The sequence below is a fragment of the Pogona vitticeps genome, chromosome 7 (genome assembly GCF_051106095.1).
Source record: "Pogona vitticeps strain Pit_001003342236 chromosome 7, PviZW2.1, whole genome shotgun sequence".
Lineage (NCBI taxonomy): Eukaryota > Metazoa > Chordata > Lepidosauria > Squamata > Agamidae > Pogona > Pogona vitticeps.
In genome coordinates, this window is record NC_135789.1 from 25,578,237 (window position 1) to 25,598,263 (window position 20,027).

The window sequence follows — 20,027 nt, forward strand, 5'->3', positions numbered from 1 at the left end:
ATCTCTTCTCTCTGGGCTTTTAACGGATTTTGTTGCTGTAAGTGAGAAACCTGTGGAAAGTTACTCCGTCGCTTTTAGAAACGGTGGCATAATTTTAGCAGCAAAAATGGCTCTCTTTTTTTTTTGCTCAAAGGGAGCAGTTACAGCCATCTAGTGTGCGGTTGGATGTTATGTGCCAGCTGTTTTCGTGGATGCTTCAGTCTGGGGACCCTGGGGGGGGGTCTTGCTGAGATAGAGGGTGAGCCTGCCGACCTCCCCCTCCCCACTCTCGTTGGACAGGCAGATAGCCACTGCTTGTGAATCTGGGCTGCCAAAATCAGGAGGGAGTCCCCTTATGAGGGTCTTCCTTGGTTGTGATCTCTGTGTGTCTGTCAGCACCGTGGACAGCTCCCTTGTCCTGATCCTGCCTGGGGGAAAAAGGGACAGGCCACCCTGTCCAAGACCTCCAGCCCCGGTTGGTCCCTCTCAGTTGCTTTTGCTGAGGAAGCATGCCATTTGCTGGCTGATCCACCAGGTGTGGCGCATACTACTGCCACCCTTTGACTCAGCAGCCTGGCCCCTCGACTCATGAGTCATCCCTTTACATGTGGACTGTGTCCGGAGGACCTTTGCAGGATGAGGAAAAAGGCTCCCTGGGGCAGTGGCAGGAAATAAGCAGCAGTTTATTTAAAAGGACCCAAGGCGGCTTACTGTGTTGAAACACCATATTTAGTGTTTCAACAGTCAGCCGCCTTGGGTCCTTTTTTTCCAAGGAGAAAGGTGCGGGTAAAAAAAGAGAAATGTTTTGGGTGGGTGGGTGGGTGGGTGGGTGGGTGGATAGGTAGGTAGGTAGGTAGGTAGGTAGGTAGGTAGGTAGGTAGGTAGGTAGGTAGGTAGGTAGGTAGGTAGGTAGGTAGGTAGGTAGGTAGGTAGGTAGGTAGGTAGGTAGGTAGGTAGGTGGGTGGGTGGGTGGGTGGATGGATGGGTGGATAGATGGATAGACAGATAGATAGATAGTGGTGTGGAGGCTGCTGGACTCCAGCTGGTGCCCGATCCTCCTTGGGATGGGCTGGTGGGCAGCAAGGCGCAGCTCCATTTCGAGGCACACTTTGGTGGTGGATGGGGCAGACCGGAGAGGGAGTGATGGGGATGAGGGGAGGGAGGGGGGGCTTGACTTGTGGCCGACCCTTTGGAGAGAGCGGCTTTTCATCTGGTCTCTGCTGGTTTCCTTTGGCAGGTGAAGATCCTACTTTTTGCTCCTCTGGCATCCTGCAGGAAAAGCAACGTGAGTCTAGCTGTTTTCTTTATATATATATATCCACTCTAATGCCTAAATTACAAATGGCAGCACAGTTTAAATCCCCCCCCCCCAATAATGCTCTTTTCTGAGGCCATCTGGAGGCAGAAATCCAGCCTTGCTGATCCCCCTCTTTGGGATTATAAACCTGATTATTTATGACTCTAGGCATGTTTTCCTGGAGAGGGGGGGTAGCGATTGTCCATCTTCCCCTCCCTCAGCTGCCCTGCACTCACTGGGAAGTCCGTGTCCCGCTCTCTTCCTGCTGGGCCTGTAAACTTCTCTTTGGGACGTAGCGCTCATGCCCCATGACCAGTCTGTTCTTTGCTGGCATGAGGTGCTGGGTCCGGATCCTGGTATCTCATGTTGCGAATGGTTCCCTAGGAGGAGCCTCAGGGTATCTGGAGAAAGTGGAGGCCCTCCAGAGGGCAGCCTGCAATTCCCATTGACCTAGTGTATGGCAGGGGATTATGGGAGTTGTGATCTGATGAAATTGATCTCTGGGCACCCCATGGAACTCGTGCTGAATTGGGTGGGTGGGATAAAGCAGGATGGGAAGAACCCCGGAGAGTCGGGCCACCGGAGCGAGGTTGGGAGTGGGTGGGAGTTGAATGAGGAACAGAAGACAAGATAGGTGTTTTCATTTCTCTTTCGTGGGGTGGCTGTTGTAAAAAACACCCATTCGCCCATCCACCTTGCCCATCTTTGAAATGGTTAGCTCACCAGAAAGAGGTGAGGCAAGGACTCCCTGGAAAAGACCCTGATGTTGGGAAAGTGCGAAGGCAAGAGGAGAAGGGGACGACCGAGGATGAGATGGATGGACAGTGTCTGCGAAGCGACCAACATGAACCTGACACAACTCCGGGAGGCAGTGGAAGACAGGAGGGCCTGGCGTGCTCTGGTCCATGGGGTCACGAAGAGTCGGACACGACTAAACGACTAAACGAAACGAAAAGGAAAACCAAGGGAGTGGGAGTTGGCGGGGGGGGTGCAGGGGAGGGGAGGACACCCTCCAGGATGGCAGAAAGTGCTCAGGGGTGAATCAAAGCCATCTGGGAAGAATCCCAATTGTAAACGTGAAATGGTCTTGACTTTTGGGGTGTTTGAAAATTCAAAACAACATTCGTGAACAGAGCGTGCCCCTTCACTGAAAAAAGTGGTTCTCTTTTGTCTGGACTGCATTTGGCATTTCCCACGTTAACTTTGGATCTCGCAGAAGGGGCCCTGGTTTTCCCCGCACGGGATCCTCCTTGGGGGGGGGAACCCACTGGGCAGCCCAGTTCCCGTCAGCTCCATCGAGCGTTTAAAAGGGAGGGTCCGATCCCCCCCCCGTTGCAAACTGGTTGTGGTGAAGCTGGCTCCCAAACTCTCCTGTTCCCGCATGCGTGGCCCCCCGCCACCCACCCTCCCCACCTGTGCTCCCCATAACCCTGCAGGCACCTCTGTCTTTTGCTTGGCTTGAGAGACTCGTTTCCTGACCCGCTAATCGGAAGCATATGCCAGCAGCCCTGTGTGCAAATTTATTTCTCCTTGACAGATTTGTTATCATCAACAACCAATAATAGTTGGACAGATGGCGGTGCGGCGCAGCCGGGCTTCTTATGGGGAAGGGAGAGGAAGGCTCTCGTTGGGTCTAGCTCTTGTTGAGGTCTGGATGGATTTCAGGGCACCCCAATCTTTAGAATAAGGGTTAGGGTTTGCTCCCCTTCCCATGGGCCCTGCTTTGTGCTTTTGCTCCTCTGTGGTGAGTCCTTTGAGCCAATGTTGCAGATCTGGATCTGTTCTTTCCTCCACGGGTGGCTGCAGTGTATGCGTTTGTGTGTGAGAGAGAGAGATAAAGAGAGAGAGAGAGAGAGCAGAAATCCCTTTGCTACCTCCGTTGTCGTAAGTGAGAGAGATCTCCCGAAGGAGGCCAGCTGTCTTCCCGTGGCTCGGATCTTTCCCCTCTTCTGATAAGCTGGAGCGGCGACATCAGCTTGCTATCTGCAAGGCTGTTAGAGCGGGCCATTAAGTGCGATGGCTTTTGATTAAGTTCTAGCAGCCCTGAATCCAGACACTGCGGGAGCTGTCCGACAGCTGAGTCCTGTGTCGTCCGCCCTCCCCCTGTCCCCCAGTTTAGACCCAGTACCTTGGAAACCACTTCTAATTTTGGGGGGGGGGGTTCATCCCAGAGCTGACTCACAAAATCAGAGCCCCCCCCCTCCCCGTACGGCTGCCACTCAGCCTTGCAGAAACAGGAGTGGCCGGTCTGTTTTGAGGGACCCCGCAGCTCTTGTAAAACTTCTTCCCTCTTGTCTTGAGGTGTTCCTCTCCCTCGGAGCAACACAAGGACTGGTGTCAGCCCTGGGGCAGCGTGCAAAAGGAGTGCAGGGGGGGCGTGCGAAGAAGGTGCAGCTCCCTCTCTGGGCAGACGGGAGAGGTGAACAGAGATCGGCTGGTGTCTTAGGACAGATGCAGAAAAGAGGTGACGTTTGGAGGTCCAGGAGCACGGGGGGGGGGGTGGACTCGGGATTTTTATCCGCATTTAAATCCAACGGTGAGAAAGGAGAAGCCTTTCACTTTTAAAAACACACTGCATGGAGACACATGCCTTGCGTTGTTTTCTGTCTCTGTCTCAAGATCTCTCACGCCCTCCTCCTCCCTTGGGCCCACGGGCCCTTCCCTCAGCAGGAGAAAGGGACCCACACGCGGATTTTGAAATGCTTTGGGTTCAGTTCGTCATTTCTCCCGAGCCCTGCTGACACGGCAGCCGCCAGGAGCCTCTCCAGCTGGCTGTGGGGGGGGGAAACGAGAAAGAGGGGGACCCTCACCTTTGCCCAGATGTCTTCAGGACTGACCCACCTCCTGCCCTCCCTTGGCTCTCCCCCCCACCCCCAAATCAAGGTTCTTCAGCATTTGCCAGCCAAGCCTCTCTTTCCCACCCAGCCACCACCACCCCGCGATCCAAATTGCGGGCTGTTACTCACACAGCTTTCTGCCTTCTGCATGGAATTTGATTTTTACCTCCTTTGTTCCTTTAGTTTGCATAATGATGCAATTAGCATAAATTGCAGTAATGACAGTATTTTTTTTAAAAAAAAATTAATTGCCAAGGAAAACTGATTTTTTTTAAAAAAAAACTTTACCTGGGAGGTTGTTTTAAGTTCCATGAAGTCGCCCGTATAATTTTGCCTCATTAAAACTCCTCCAGTAAACAGAGAAACAGACAATTTCCGACATAATCAGCTTTGTTGGGGAAGCTAATGAAATTTCTCTGTTTTCTCGACAGTCTTGCTCCGCTCCTCTCCTCTCCCTGGCATGCTGGGCCTTTACAGTGGCTGGCTTCGATTATTGTGCCATCTGTGCCCTTGGCTGTCTCTGCAGTTGGCACCTCGGGCATCCTGGTGCCCTTCCCTGGATGGAGCCATCCTTATACCTTTGTTGGGTCTCTTAAGGTCCGGTCCTTTTTTGGCAAAGAACAGGTTGAGGAAGAAGGTTTTCCCTCCTGTCTCATAACATTAGAACTCAGTGGGTTTGTCGGCTGAAGCTGAGCCATGAGAGCATCAGAGCAGGCAAAAAGGAACGGGCGCCTTCTCAGGCTGCAGAATGAAGCGGTGGAACTCACGGCCACTTGTTTCTCCCCCAGGCTTGCCCGCTGACAAGGACTGCCCCGTCGGCAGGCAAACCTGCGTCTGCAAACCTGTTAAAACGGTTCCGGGGGATGGAAGGCAGCGGAGGATCTTAAGCACAGTCTCTTCCTTCCTTTACTACGAGTCCTTAAAATGTGGGTTAAAAATTACATTAAACTTAGGTATCCAGGAGCTTTAATGGGGGGATCCTGCGGAGGTGGAGATGCATCAGTTTCATGCCTTTTAATTAAGTGGCAGTTGAACAAGAGCGGAGGGAATCGGCGACCGAGCTGATCTCGGGAATGAAATGAACAAGTGGAATCACGGCCACCCATTATTGGAGTGGCTGGACCTTTTTGGGATTACTCAGAGGCTACGGCTGTCGGGTGTGTGTGTGTGTCTGTTTGTGTCTGCTCAAAGGTTCAGCCTCTGGCAGCACCTTCCGGTGGGGCTACTGGCCAACCATCTCTAGCCAGGGTGACCAGTGGGCAGGAATGGTCTTCAGTGGAGTCTGGCAGGATCTGGGAAACCAGGGCCCCTCCGACCTGGAGTGGCTTCTTATCTGGGCTTGGTTTGAGACCCCAGCCAGCACCACCAGCATTGACTGGCATTGGCTGCAAGGAGCAGATAACTCCTTTGTTAGTACAGCTTCACTGGATGACAGTCTGTTTCCAGGGTCAGTTTAAAGTGCTGGTATAAAGCCCTTTAGAGCTTGAGTCTAGATGAGCCTTCTTGGCTTTTAAGATCTTCTGGAGAGGCCCTTCTCTCCGTTTCATCACGCTCCCAAGCTTGTTTGGCAAGAACACGAGGCGGGGCCTTCTCGGTGGTTGGCCCCTAGCTCTGGAATGGGGAGCCCCGAGAAGTCCTTGTGTCAGGCCGAGAATGGAAGGACAAGGCTTTTAAGCCATAAGTGGAGGTTTCCCCGATGAGGGGGAAAAGGCAGCATATAAATAATGTCAGTCAATCCATCGGTGGTGCCTCCATGGCCGTTGGAGACAGAGAGAGATGGTGCCTGGATTGCACCCCTGGGTGGCCAAGGGGACATTGGGGGGAGCAGATCTTACTTGTCATCCACTGGTGCTTTTTTTATTTTCAGTTCTTTCCATTCCTGCAAGGACACACACACACACACACATGGGGAAAAGCCTTCTCTATAACATTCTTGATGGTTTGATCAAGCCGCCTGTCATATCCGCGTAATCTCTTTCCTCAAACCAGCAACTCTCTGGGGAGGCAAATTGACTTCCTGCCAGAAACGATGAACCCTAAATCTTCTTGGCAGCCACACAGGACCCAAAAGGTCCCATTGCTCGGGTGGTGTCAAGGGCTAAGAGATCAGCCGCTGGAAAGGAGAGGAAAGACTGGAGGGTAGCCCCGGGAGAAGATCCTTTTGTGTCAAAAGGCGAAGGAGGCAACCTCGCAGGGCTGGCGCATCTTCTTGCCCTTGCAGAGAAACGTGGTGCTGATGAGGCCGGATAATTGGGTTCCATCCTGCAGCCGTTTCCTTGGCAACGGATGCAGGCGGAGAAAATGCGGAGCCCGACTCATCCGGGGGGGGGGAGAGATGGGCGTGAAGCAAACTCTAGTTCCACCCCAGCTTTATAGAAAGGCGGCAGCGTCAATATCCCGTTACCTGTTGTTCACGCTGCGTTTCTCGAAGGTGTCCTGAACACACTGCAGCGCCAGTGATGTGTGATTTGACACTCCCGACCCCCAGGTGTGTGTGAGCAGAGAGCGGCTTTTGTCGGCTGGAGGAATAAACAGATAAAAATGGGCCTTGGGGCTGAGAGAGGCGGGTGGGTGGGGAAGCCTCCCTTCGGCACACTGAAATGTAGGTCAGATTTGTGATCTCGCTCCACCGTCTATCGCTAGGGAGCCCCGGGTCCTGGCATCTCCTTTTCCCATTGTTGCCAGCATAAGAGAGAGAGACGGCAAAAATCCATGGTCCTTTCCCCTGTTAAAAAAAGAGACTTTGATTTGTCCCAAAGGGACTTCACTCAGATTTTAACTTCTAGGTTTAAAAAATAAGAGCAGCCACCACACATGCGCCTGGGGGGCTAATTTGCAAAACAACGGGGACTGGCCTTCCATTGGTACCAATGCCAGAACAGTTAGTACCTTGATTAGACCACTACAAAAAAAAAAAACATCAAACAGCTAGCTTTCCATGATAATTCATCCTCTTCAGGCTGTCCACCAAGTTCTTGCGGGGTAGCTCCAAAAAATCATGTGCTTTTATTAAAGTCCCAAAGTCACGTGGCTGTGGTTGAGGCCAGGTTTAGCGCCTTCTTTCATGCATTTATTTATTTCTTTAAAATATTTTCAATCCTGCCTGTTTTTTAATCAAGGAGAAAGATCCCAAGGAGACCTGGAGGGGAATAGTGGGCCGATGGGTTACGAAGCAAAAGCCAAGACCCACTGAGAAGGATGAGTTTCCTTCCCCCAAGCATCCCAAGAGCTGGTGGGGAAATCAGCAATGGGGCTCAGCCCCTCGTATTCCAAGAGGATTTCCGCGTTGTGGAATGGTCTGGCCGAATCCTGAGGCCTCAGGCCCTCAGCTTGGTCTGGCAGGTGGGAACGGCAGGTTCCGGGTTCTGGTGCTTTCACCCCACCAAGACTCTTTGGGAAGATCGAGGCGAGCAAGGGAAAAAGTGGTCGGCCAGCTAACTTTGTGCGGTGGATTTCTGCTTGCAGGGAGCATGGATGTTTAAAAACAACATCACCTGAAAATTATTTATACTGTGTGAGAGCTGCTCTAGAAAGAGGCACCCAGAAACACTTTTTAATTTTTTTTATTTTTTATTTTTTGGCTTTTGGAAAGGTAAATGGAGGCCTTGCGTCATGAAGGGAACAATGCAGCGGGGCGCTTCCGATAGGAACAGAATATCATACCAAACAAGCTCATTGCATCTTGTTGGCCCCAAGGTTAGGGCCGGCATCGAAGGGAGGCAAGAAACGGCCCACGTGACCTCGGTCTGGGGCAGCTGGAAGCCAAGGAAGGCGCCTCGGTCTTACTCCTTCTCTTTCTCTCTTTCAGGAGAATTGTACCGAGCTTCTTTACGGAAGCACCGATGCCCACCGCAAAGCAGCGTGGAGATCCACGAAGACTCCGAGGTCAGCCCTTCCGTTCCAGGCAGGGAGGTGGGCTGGGCCAAGCGCCGGCTGCAGCCCTTTTCGTGAGCAGTCCAGTACTCCAGAAAGGGGGCTTTTCTGCACTTTGAGCCTCGGAGGGGCTCAGATCTGACCTTGGCTGTTCCCATCCGGCTCTTTCGGAGGGAGGCTTCCTTCTCACACTTTCTCCCCCTTTCTCTCCAGGATGGGGGCCAGCACCAGAACTGCAAGACGCACGTCCTGCTCCTCGTCCTGCACGGGGGCAATATCTTGGACGCAGGCGGAAGCGAGCCGAGCAGCAAGGCGGCCGACATCAACACCTTCACGACGGTCTTTGAAGAGGTGACCCGGGCCCACTTCCCCGCCGCCCTCGGGCACATCCTGATCCGGCTGGTCCCCTGCCCGGCCGTCTGTGCTGAAGCCTTCGCCCTCATGGCAAAGTAAGCCCCCCCTAAGAAAAGCTGCTTTCTCCTTAGCAAGTGGCTTTCATCTGGGATCTAAGCCTGAAGGAGGACCCGTTTTTCCCTGTGAGCTTTTGTGGGGAAAGGAAAAACAAATCTGAACCCAAAGATATCTCTCTCTCCGTTTCTTTCTCTCTGTCAGTCGTAAGATGCTGTAGAATAGTCTTGAATGGCTACAGCCTCTCCTCTGTGAAATGGGCGTTAGCAGGAGTCTCTCTCCATCACAGGCCGTTGTTCTGTCAGCAGATGCACAATAAAGAAGAAAAGTGGTGGACTTATAGGCAGCTGAAGTCGCTGCCAGACCCACGCCGTTTGCACTTTGCCTGCAAGGCAACGCGTGGGGAGCCATTGTTGGACTCCCGCGGGCAGGAATCCTGGCTGTGACGGTTCATTTCCTTTTGGTAGGATTGGCTCCCCAAGGCTCCTGTAGGGAGTTTCTCTGAGTGCAAGATTCAAAGCATGGCAAACAATTGGTTCAGCCTCTGGAATAAAAAAAACACAATCTTTGTGAAGCAGAGTGGCCCTGTTGGAATACGAGATTTAGCTGCGGCATGGCGGGGGGACGGTTTTATTTAGCCAGTATTTATTGCCTTCTGTGCTGCTCAAACACATGGGGGGGGGCCTCCGGGTGGCAGAGAGGCAGCCGCATGGAGATGGGGGGGTGGGCTGGTATGTGGCGCTAAACCCCCAGAAGCCTTGCTCTTGGGGGGGGGAAGGTGGTCTGGGGAGGGGTTGGGGAAGGGTCCTTGCTGGCCTGTTCAGGGGCCAGCCCTACCCCGCACCAATGGGGTGGAGAAAAATGAGCACATAAGTCGGTGGGTGGGTGTGAAACGCCTCTCTTGCCCTGGTGCGCTGCTTCCTGCCATCCTGGGGGGAGAGTCCGAAGGACAGGGTGTCTTGCCCCCCCAGTCCAGTTTCCATGGGGAAAGCAAAGGTAAAAAGCTCTCTGTTTCCCCAATGAGTGGCTGCTGCCATTCCTCCACCCACCCACCCAGTTCTCGGAGCAGGCGGGGGGGGGGAAGGACCCAGACTTTAGATGTGTCTGCAGGAGACCTTCCCACACCCCCAGAGGGAATGAGAAGGACTGGAGGGGCCATCTGACCCCACTTGTCCTTCCTGTCTTGGAGCTGAGGGGCAGAGACACCCCCCCAGGCCCTGGGGACCTGCCCACCCCCTCAGGCCCTGGGGACCTGCCCACCCCCTCTCCTGCCGGTTTCCATGGGACAGAGGGAGACCTTTTATCCCTCAACCCTTCCAGAGAGCAAGGGATGAGTGGCAGGCGGGAGGCTCAGAGCTGGCACCGAGTGGGGCTGGTGGGCAAGGAGGGCCCGTCGGCAGGGAGCGTGGGAGCAGCCCCACCCCCACTCCCCATGGCTGGGGGACGAAAGGAACCAGTGTTACTCAGGCCCCCCCAGGGCAGGTCCTGAAAGCCAGCCTTCTGCCCCACGGAACAGAGTTGTTGTCCAGGGGGGCACGATCCATTTGTGGGGGAAGCACCAAGGGGGGGCACGATCCATTTGTTGGTGAAAACTGGGGCAGTGGGACAGGTCCCTCTCAGTCCACTTGTGGGGCAGGGGGAACAGACTGCTTCCCCCCCACACACACACACCGAGTGCCCCTCCCTGTGGGCTTTCACTGAAGGGCCATAGTGAACACATAGCGCATCTTCTCACCTGGTTTCCAAGGGAGTTACTGTGCGCTCCTCCATCCGTGGCTCTGACACGGCTTCTCTGAGGCGTTGAATGTCTAAGAAGGTCAGGCCATGCCAGAAGTCGGTAGAACAGGCACAAGATGTAATTAACGCCATTATTTTCTGTCGGCTGTGCAATAAATCCAGAAGTAGAAGAGAAATCTCTCTCTCTTCCCTTGCCCTCAGCTCGTCAGGCTTATCAGCATAATTGGCCGTTAACTGAGCCGGTGCATGTGTCAAAATATACCTCCTGACATAATTGCTGTTTTCTGCAGTGTCTTCACAGGCATTAATTTATTTAAACTGCCTTGTAAATAATTAGGTTTCACCTTCTCGTTCTTGACTTCCTCTGGTGGAGAGGTTTTGTAATCTAGTCAACGCTACTTCCAGGGTCAGTTTGACGGACAGCAGAGTGAGCGTTGGGCCCGCCTCTCTTCTCAGTCCCTTTTGCATCTCGTGGAGAGCTGAATTCTGATAGAAGCAGCTCTCTTCTCATGAGGTCTCAAACCAAGGACAGATTTGGCCGGTAACACTTGTAGGCTTTAGGAAGGCTTTGCCTCTTTCAGACGTTTTTCAGCTTTATTCCCCCCCCCCCCCGATCCTGTTTACACCACTTGCCTGCATTTTTTTTTTTTTGTCTCTGGATTTGACCCTTCAGACTCTGGCTTGCATCTTGTGGCCAAATCGAGCAGGCGACAGAGCTTGACTGTGTCTTTCCAACTGTGAAATGCTTTGTATTGGATGCACAAGCGTGCATGCATGCCACACAAAGGAAAAATGAGGGGGGGAACCCAATTCAAGAAGAAGGCAGTGAGAAATAGTTTGGAAAACGAGGGTGGGAAGTCAAAAACGGTGAACAGAGAAGCAAAAATACTTAACAGGATATAAGGCGAAAGCGCCTCCCTGTCCAGAAACTGACCGTTCCTCCGAGAACAATCCGCTAAGCTGTGTGTTTGCTTGCAAAGAGTGGAGATATTGAAGAAGAAGGCGCCTTTGTAAAACCACTTAATCCCCCTCCAACATCCATCTTTGTCTCCAGCAGCCGCTCTTTCCAAGGAGAGACAACGCCTCCCCCCCCCCGCCAAGGCTTGGATGCAAAGGCCAACTCAAATGGGGCTGCCCTGAAAGTAGGAACTGAGCAAGAGGGGTGTGTGGGGGGTGTGAAGATGGCCACCACCCTTTCCCCACTGTTAAGTGTCCCACGGTAGACTACATCTGGACTGGGACACCCTAAGGCCGAAAGCTCCCTCTTCCCCCCTCTGAGCAGGATGAGCCTCACCCCCAAGGCCAACCATCATCTTCCCTGCTGTGACCAGCTTGGTATCTTTAGTGGCCCTTCTCTGTGTCTGACCCGCTTCCCGCCGCATGGATGCGAAGCCTCTGATGGTGGGTTTTGTCCTTCTCTCTCTCGAACTTTGTGGGTCATCCATCCGTCTCATCCTGTCCTTCTTCTCCATCTGGTTTCCTAATTCGGGGTGAATCTCTTTCTCTGTTCATCTAATGGTCCAGGGCTAGATTTGGGTGCCGTTCTCTGTTCAACCGTCCTGTCCCCCCCACCCCACCCGGATGGGCAGTTGTGTTACTTTACAGTATTTTGAGGACAGGAGCTTTGCCATCTGCTGTGCTCAGGAGGAGGTGCCCGTCCTCCCCCCCCCCCCCGGCCTGCTTATGGCACACCCCATGGCGGAAAGGTTTTCGGGCGCATCGTTTGCATGTCTCTGCTGGGCCTTCCTTTCTTCTCTCCTGTGGAAATCACCCTTTGCGTTGTGCTCAAGCGGGTTCCCCCCCCCCACTCGGGTTTGAGCAAAGGGGCTTCCTTGGTCCCCTTTGAGACTGCTGATTGCCCCCCCTCCCTTCCCCTCTCCTCTCTCTCTCACCTCCCCTTGTGTGGCCACGTAGATTGCAAGCCTCTCCAGGCAGGAGAGAAGCAGAGAGCCCAGCCTGTCTCTTCCAGAATCTGCCCCGTGCGGGAATCGGTGGCAACCGCCGTGGGTCCTTCTGAGCGGCGAAGGGGAGGTACTTTGAGGCTGGTGGTTCTGGCCAGAGGGGGTTGGTAGCGAGATATCTCCTGTCTCTCCCCCGTGGGTGGGCACACTGGCACCAGGAGGGGACCCTAGTATTCACAGCCTCCCTACCCCAGATCGCTCCATGGAGCCCTTTAGCACATGCCCCACCTTCCCCTCCATGCTTTAAAGGTTCTTCCCTAAAGTGGCCCTTTCTCCACTGCTTCTCCCTATTGGAGGGAGGACCACTTGCCTTCCCTTGATGGATTGGCTCAGTCTTGTCTTTCTTTCTTTCTTTCTTTCTTTCTTTCTTTCTTTCTTTCTTTCTTTCTTTCTTTCTTTCTTTCTTTCTTTCTTTCTTTCTTTCTTTCTTTCTTTCTTTCCTTCTTTCCTTCTTTCCTTCCTTCCTTCCTTCCTTCCTTCCTTCCTTCCTTCCTTCCTTCCTTCCTTCTTTCTTTCTTTCTTTCCTTCTTTCCTTTCTTTCCTTCTTTCCTTCTTTCCTTCTTTCTTTCTTTCTTTCTTTCCTTCTTTCTTTCCTTCTTTCCTTCTTTCCTTCTTTCTTTCTTTCTTTCTTTCTTTCTTTCTTTCTTTCTTTCTTTCTTTCTTTCTTTCTTTCTTTCTTTCTTTCTTTCTTTCTTTCTTTCTTTCTTTCTTTCTTTCTTTCTTCTGCTTCTCCGGGGTGGAACCGGCTTTCCCCCCTCCCACCAGGCAAGATGCTCTGCTCCTTGTCTGTCTGCTTTGTTGCCTCTTCCCCCCGGGGAAAAATTAATTTCCTCTTTTGCCTTCCCAGATTGTCTCAAGTGGTGGCAGGCGGCTCTGCCTGTCAAGCAGCTCTTGCTGGTGAAGTGGGGTCAGAGCAGATAAACAGGAGTCCCTGGCGTTGTTGTTTCCGTGTGCCGCTCGGTCCCACAGGGCTGAAGAGCAGGGTGGCCAAGCAGAGGCTGGCCAGCGGGTGGACGGAGAGTTAGGGGTCTTCTCCTTCAGATCGGTGTTGAGCAAATACTTCACAATGTATGGATGATGATTGAATTTGACACTCCTGCCCTCCTCCACCAGTGAGTGCGGGTCTCTCCTGGATGCCAGGATGGGTCAGACGAACTTCTGGGCCACCCTTCTATGGGTGTAGGAGGAAAGTGGCCGAGGGTCTCCTCCTTTTTCTGGAGGGCTTTGGCCTTCTGGAGGGAAGAGGGAGAGCAGACAGGGGCTCATCTTGTGGCACCGGCTGGTGCTTCTGGCTTTAATTGACGGAAAGGAAAACACACCGGCACACGCTGCTTCTGTGCTCGTGTCGTCCAGGAAACACCTTTTTTAGACAAAGAAGAGCATGCCGATGATGCATTCCATCCACTTCCATGGTGTCTTCTGTTTTCATTTGTTTACGGGCTTGTTGGGTGTCTCTCTAAGGCCGCCTATGAAGGCAAACGAAAAAAGTGCCGAAACAACCATTTATAAACTCCAGTTGCTCCGTATGTTTCTGAATGTTCAAAACTGGCTTTTATGGCATGTTTTGGGTTGCCTTCTAAAGAATGTTTTTCATCTGATGATTTAAAGAAAAAAAGACCTTTCTCGGTCTGTTTTTAATCATTTTTATGCATCTGTTCTGAATTTACTACAAAAAGGGGAAAGGCCGTGCTCAGCAAATGCTTAAAACAGTGGCTGCATTTAAAGAAAAGAAAACAAAGCCCAGGTTATATAAAAGGGGAGCCTGTCATTTGTTAAAAGCCGAGCAGAAGAACCAGGACTTTAAGCTTACAGAGGGAGCCATACAGGCACCCCAGAAAAATGGGGCCACTGCAGAAAAGGCTTCGTCTTCCTCGTGGGCAGGGCTGCCAAGCCTCGGTGGCCAACCTTAAGGTCTGGGCAGGTTCCTATGGAAGTACTCAAAGTATAATAATTTGCTCCCGGGGTTTCTCTTGCATACTGGAGCGTTTGGAAGACCTTGTGAGTGCTCTCACCCTGCAGCTCCCCAGGTAGGCTGGGTCTTATCCTGCGTTACCTGGGCCCCTTTCCTGTTGGCATAAGACTCACTTTTTGGGGGGCGGTTTTGGCCATTTGGAAGTGGGAGGCGTGGTTTTCTCAGGGTAACCAGTTAGTACAATCGATGCTCAAACGTAGACTTGATCCAGAATTCGAGATGAGGTCGGTGCATCCGATGTATATGTGCACACATTTGTGTGTGTGATGTTCTTTCCCCCAGATTTTGGAGTGAGGATGAATTCTGGCTTGGGGTCTGGGGCAGCCACGTGGGCACCCATGCCATCCAGATGTGAAAAGCCTTGCCTGTTTCTTTTCTTTTTTTAATGACCATGTCTCTCTTCTTTGCACACTTGCTGTCAATGGTGCTCACAGTAACCGGCAGCGCCCTTTTCGTCCGCTCTTGCAGCCTCAACCCATACAGCTACGACGAGACGTCTTTAAGCTGCAGCGAGGACCACATCCCGCTGGCCGCTTTGCCGCTCCTGGCCATCTCCTCCCCGAGGTACCAGGATGCGGTCGCCATGGTGATCAGCCGAGCCAACCAGGTCTACAACGAATTCCTCAAATCCCCCGACGGGACCGGCTTCAACGGGCAGGTAGGGCCATTTTCGAGAGCAAATGTAAAAGTTGGGGTTTCCGCAGGGGTTCGACTGGACCCCAGTCAGAGGCTCCCACCCACCCCCTTTTCACTCAGGGCCTCTTTGGGTTGGTAAGCCTTACGCCGGCGGAGTCGCTTCTTCTTTCTCCTTGGTGTCTTTGATGGAAGGAAGTTGCCCCCAGGTGGGGCTGCCTGAATGTGACTTTCAAGCCTCCCCCCAAAAAAAGCTTCCTGAGACTTTGGGGGGGGTGTGCAGGTCTGGCAGTCCCGAGAAGGGGAGAGGGATTTGGTGCTGGCCGTGGGAGTCTGCTGGGTTGTTCTAAATGCCAGCTGCCTTCGAACCCTGCCTGGCCAGCTTGGCAGAACCCCCTGCCCCTGAGATCGGGCTAAGCCCACAGAGTGGGGGCCATGCTGGGCACCCCCCAAAATCCAAGTTCCTCTTGTCTTGCCTGGGGACCCACAGCCACCGGCTTCTTGGCCGTCAAAGCCACCCCCACGAAGCAGAACGCTGTGGGGAGAAGGGAGGAAGCCCTGCCCATCTTTCCAAAAAAATCTCACCTTGGACATCCTTGAGTGTTGTGTCTTCTTTTTCTGCGGCTGGTGGAATGGCTGGGGCCCAAATCCCAACAAGACTCAAAGGCTGAGGGTGCCCGTGTGGCCACAGAGGGTTGGCACCGAGTGAGCTTGAGGGCCACCCTCCTCTCCTGCCTTGGCCCATCAGGAGAGCCCGCAGGCAGCTGGGTAGCTTAATTTCCCCCCTCCCTTGGGCTGAGATCAGGGGAGGATCAGCCTTTCTGGTGGCTTGACTTGATTTGCGGCGACCCCTCCTGCGTTGGAGGTGGGCAAGTCTTATGGGGTGCATGGTTGGCCTCCAGAAATACAGCCTGGGCTGGAGGACTTCTGCTTCCTTGGAATATGTTTCCCCCCGCCCCCCCCGCCCCCAGGGCAGGCAATTTTTGTGAAGAGGCTGTGGCTGTTTTAGAAGCAAAAAACCTCACCACTGCCAGCATTGTGGTGTGTTGGAGAAGCCCTCTTGGTGGTCCAGGGCGAGGCCTCTGGTCTTGCCACTGACGGAGAATGGAACCAACCCTCTCTTCTTCTTCCTCCTCCTCCTCCTTCCTCTTCCTCCTGCAGGTGTGCCTCATTGGTGACTGTGTGGGGGCCATCCTGGGATTCGATGCCATCTGCTACAGTACCGGCCTGGCGGATGAAAGCCAGGCCAGCAGCCGAAGGGGCAGCACCAGCAGTGCCCAGGTACACTTCGTTGGAGGGAGGGATGGCGGGCAGCTGGCAGGGCTGAAATGATGGGGCAGGCCCTCTGGCTTGGCCTCCGGGGGCCGCCAACTGGGGGAGACACCAGATGGTGGCAGAGGAGCGGCCAGCTGTCGGGCTGCGACTGGCAGCTGGTTTGCTCGGCGGCTCCCCTTCTCGCTGTGAAATCGTCCATTGAACCAGGAATGTTGTGTTTGTCTAGACGCCCTGCGTGGCACCGGTTGCCAGGCTCCCTTAGTTAGCTTGGGAAATGGGGGGCTAGGAGAGGATGGGGAAGGGCCTGTGACCAGCAGATGCATCAAAGCCGGCTGAACTTTTTTCCTGCCTTGGCAATGGGGCACAGGGCTGCCTCTGTGGCATTTCTGCCCATCCTAGGAAAGGCACTGCAAAATGAGCCTGCCCCAGCAGGTGGGAATGCCAGGGAGAAGGAGAGTGCGGTCTACCGCTTTGCTTTTTTAAAACTCAAACCTCTAGTTCTCATGAGATATCAAAGGGACAGAGTCCTGGAAAAAAAAAAGGTGCAGGTAACCAGGATTATGGGTCGCTTTGTGCCAAACGAGGCCTCTCTCAGGAAACTAGCAAATAGTGGACGTCAGAGCTGTGCGTGGCATTTAAACATCCGTGCCATAGAGAGGAATAAGGTACCTGGTAGGGCAGACAGAGTGTAGACCTAGGACATGGGAGACGTGAGTTCAAATCCCCGCTCAGCCATGGAGGCTGACTGGGGTGGAACTGGTTAAAAACCCTCCTTAAATATCTCACTTAATGTTGAAAACCCTATTAGGGTCACTGTCGGTCGGTTCCAACTTCTAACACAACGTAGAAAGACATAGAGACTCTGTCTGTCTGTCTGTGTGTATGTGTGTGTGTCACTCTCAACCACTTGCACTAGGAGAAAAGGGCTTCCTTTTAAATTTCTTGGCTGCGCCTGGCATTCCCTCTTGGAGAAGCCGTCCGGGCCCAGAAGGAAACCCAACGGGTAGACAGATGGCTGGGCCGTCAGAGATTCACCCGAGAATGAAAGGTTTTGGCAAGAGCAGAATCCGTGTCCTTGCTCATTCAGGGCTCAAGACATTTTTTAACATAAATAAATAAATAAACATGGCCTTTTTTGTGCAAATCTGGCTTGTAAATTCTGCACGTAATGCAAGTAAAGCCCGCCATGTTGTAGCAGGGAGGATGGCCGCAACGGAGCTTAAGAATGCCTGTGGTTAAGTCGATAGTAGCAGGTAACGTATATGGAGTTGATGGCTTTAGGGGCGTGGAATGGGGCATTTAAGCACTTTGGATTGCACCCAAATCCAAACTGTTTTTGGCCAAAAAGGGTAAAAAAAGGTGTAGATGAGAGACGGACCGGAGAGGATCACTTCTTTGTAACCATTAGGACGTGTGTACTAGGAAAAGCAATTTATCCCGAGTGATTTCATTCTGGTTTAGTGGGACATGATGCCTAGCTGAGCGCACACCAGAGTGGTAGCCCTCGTTAGTCTCCTGATCTGAGTTGCGCCTGAAACCACTTCTGTCCATAGAGAACTGAACTGGAGTCCTTCAGGGCAGGGCGGGATCCATCCTGTCATTTCTGGTGGGGATGTGTGTGTGTGCTTCATCGGAGATTACGAAGAGGCAGGTAGAAAGACATAATTACTCCATTGACAGCTGTCCTTGGCTCACGATGCTGACTCAAGTATAATTCCATTAAAATTGATGCTGTGATTCTCCAGGCCACTTTGCCCGTTGGTGGCCAACTTTAACGTCGCTTTGAGTCGATTCCATTACGGCAAAGTTGAAGGCCCCAGGAACAAATGGGAAGTCATTTTTCAAATCGGAGAGGGTTTAACTCTCCAGGAAAGCGAAAGCATGTCTAGGAGAGTTTCAATTATTCCTCTCCTTCTCCTCCGGCCCCCCACTCCTCCCCGTGCACTTTCGAAGCAGCCTCGATCCGCTGTGTCTCCGGCAGCCAATTTTCAGGAAATGGGCTGTTAGGGAGAAAGGTTTTCTATCTACGCAAGGCAGAGGGAGAAATTTTGAGACAATCTCTTTGTGAAGGAAGAATAAGCTTTCCGGTGGAATTAAGGCTTTTAGAAATCTTTTTTTGTCTCGGGAAACTCTGGCGATGGCGGATCAGTTGTCAGGGGGGGGGGATACGATTTAGGACTGAGCACAAGCCCCAAATGAGTGCAATTCACCAGATTAATTCAGAGTGAAAGGCGTGTGAAACCAGGGGGAGCTTTCCACGTGGATGCCCTGGGCAGCTCTTTACACTTTGGTCCAGCAGCCTCTCCTCCTCATGTAGTGGCTTTTTGCAGAAATTTTTGGGCCACAGGATGCACGGGTGCGAATTCAGCTCCAGGCCCCACCTCTCTCCCCCTTTGTGGCCTCCTTCCCCGTTTTTTTCAGGACAGTTCCCTCTCTGCAGAAGACTCAAACCTGGGGGACCTCAAGCGCCTCAGCAAGAGCAATATTGACATCTCGGGCATGGTGGAAAACGAGGAGCCCCAGCAACCGTTGCCGCGGAAACAGAGCGACGGCTCCGTCTACGAGTGTGACGCCATTGCGCAGCACCACGCTTTCCTGTCCAGGTTAGCCATAGAACCGTGTGTGGGGCTCAGCCCCCTTTCTGGGCAGTTCAGGGGGTGTGAGCAAGGCAGGGGGAAAGGAGAGCCAGCCGGCAAGGAATATTATGGGCTCCCATCGGAGCCGGTGAGTTTTGGAAGAAGGGACATACAGTGGTGCCTTGCTTGACGACGTTAATCCGTTCCAGCGAAATCGCTGTAGAGCGAAATTGTCATCAAGTGAAATAAAAAAGCCCATCGAAATGCATTGAAAACCATTCAATGCGTTCCAATGGGCAAAATACCTGCTCATCCAGCGAAGATCCTCCATAGAGCGGCCATTTTCTGCTCCCTGTATAGTGAAAAATCTGTCCTGAAAACAGCGGGGAGCCATTTTGCATAGCGGGCGGCCATTTTGGAAACCCGACGATCAGCTGTTTTGATCGTCGTAAAGCAAAAAATCGGTTCCCGAGGCAGGGAACCGATCATCATAAAGTGTTTTTTTCCCATTAGAACATTGTTTTGCAATCGCAAAAGCGATTGCAAAAACCTAATTGTCAAGCGGATTCGTTGTTTAATGAGGTAATCGTTAAGCGAGGCACCACTGTAATTGGTTTTCACGGCTAAGGTGTTCATGGCCTTTGGGGGATCATGAAAGTTGCCTTGATATGAACCTGAACACAAGCAGCTGGAGGATTCTGGGTATTGTAGTCCAGGAAGTAACATTTCCAAAGGCAACTTCAGGTGCAAGTCTGGAAAAAAGGCAGGCCCTTTGGTTGGATTCCATCATCATCCAAGAAGATGATTATCCTCTTTCTCTCTCTCTTTTCTCTCCTCCCCCCCAAGCATCCATTCAACGATGCTGGACGAGGATTTTCCACCAGAGAACTCCTCCAACCTGTCGTCGGATGTCAATCTGGGGCGTTTTGATTTTGACGTGTCCGACTTCTTCCTCTTTGGGTCTCCTCTGGGCTTGGTCCTGGCCATGAGGAGAACGGTCTTGCCCGCTCTGGAAGGTCAGTGACTTTCCCTCACCGTTGGGGGGCAAGAAGGGGCCTCTTTGCCTCCCGTGGAGGCTGGCCACAGATAGGCGGGGGGGGGGGAGGAAAGGATGGTCATGTGGGAATACACACAGGCCACATCTCCCCCGTCACCGAAACACACGGCAGAAGAGCACCCTGGTGAGCGTAAATAAGGTGGCCTTTGCAAATCCGCAGGAAGAGATGCAAAACTGGGGGGGGGCAGCTTTTGTCCTTTTCAGGAGATGGGTGATTGTGGTGATCAGCATGTTTTTTTGTTGTGGGTGTATTGTTGTGATAAGGTGGAGAGATTAGCTGGTCTTTTGTGTGCAGTGATCTCCAGTCCTTGTGGCTGGGTAGAGTTTGCTGACCTTTTGCAGGCTGCATTTTTCAGTGCTGGGAACCAGGTTTTGTTGCATTTTAAACTTTCTTCTTTTTTGTTGACGCTCTGCTGGTGTTT

General features: G+C 52.7%; 1 protein-coding gene across 1 annotated transcript in view; it reads left to right on the forward strand.

Annotated features, from left to right (window-relative positions):
* The window catches only part of PITPNM3 (PITPNM family member 3), a 50,707-nt gene that overhangs the window by 17,315 nt on the left and 13,365 nt on the right, over positions 1–20,027 (forward strand). The window contains exons 4-10 of the mRNA XM_072978406.2: positions 1,217–1,264; positions 7,922–7,998; positions 8,200–8,435; positions 14,533–14,722; positions 15,859–15,978; positions 18,394–18,575; positions 19,395–19,564. Of these exons, the coding sequence (XP_072834507.2) occupies positions 1,217–1,264; positions 7,922–7,998; positions 8,200–8,435; positions 14,533–14,722; positions 15,859–15,978; positions 18,394–18,575; positions 19,395–19,564 (1,023 nt within the window). The remainder of the gene's footprint in view (positions 1–1,216; positions 1,265–7,921; positions 7,999–8,199; positions 8,436–14,532; positions 14,723–15,858; positions 15,979–18,393; positions 18,576–19,394; positions 19,565–20,027) is intronic.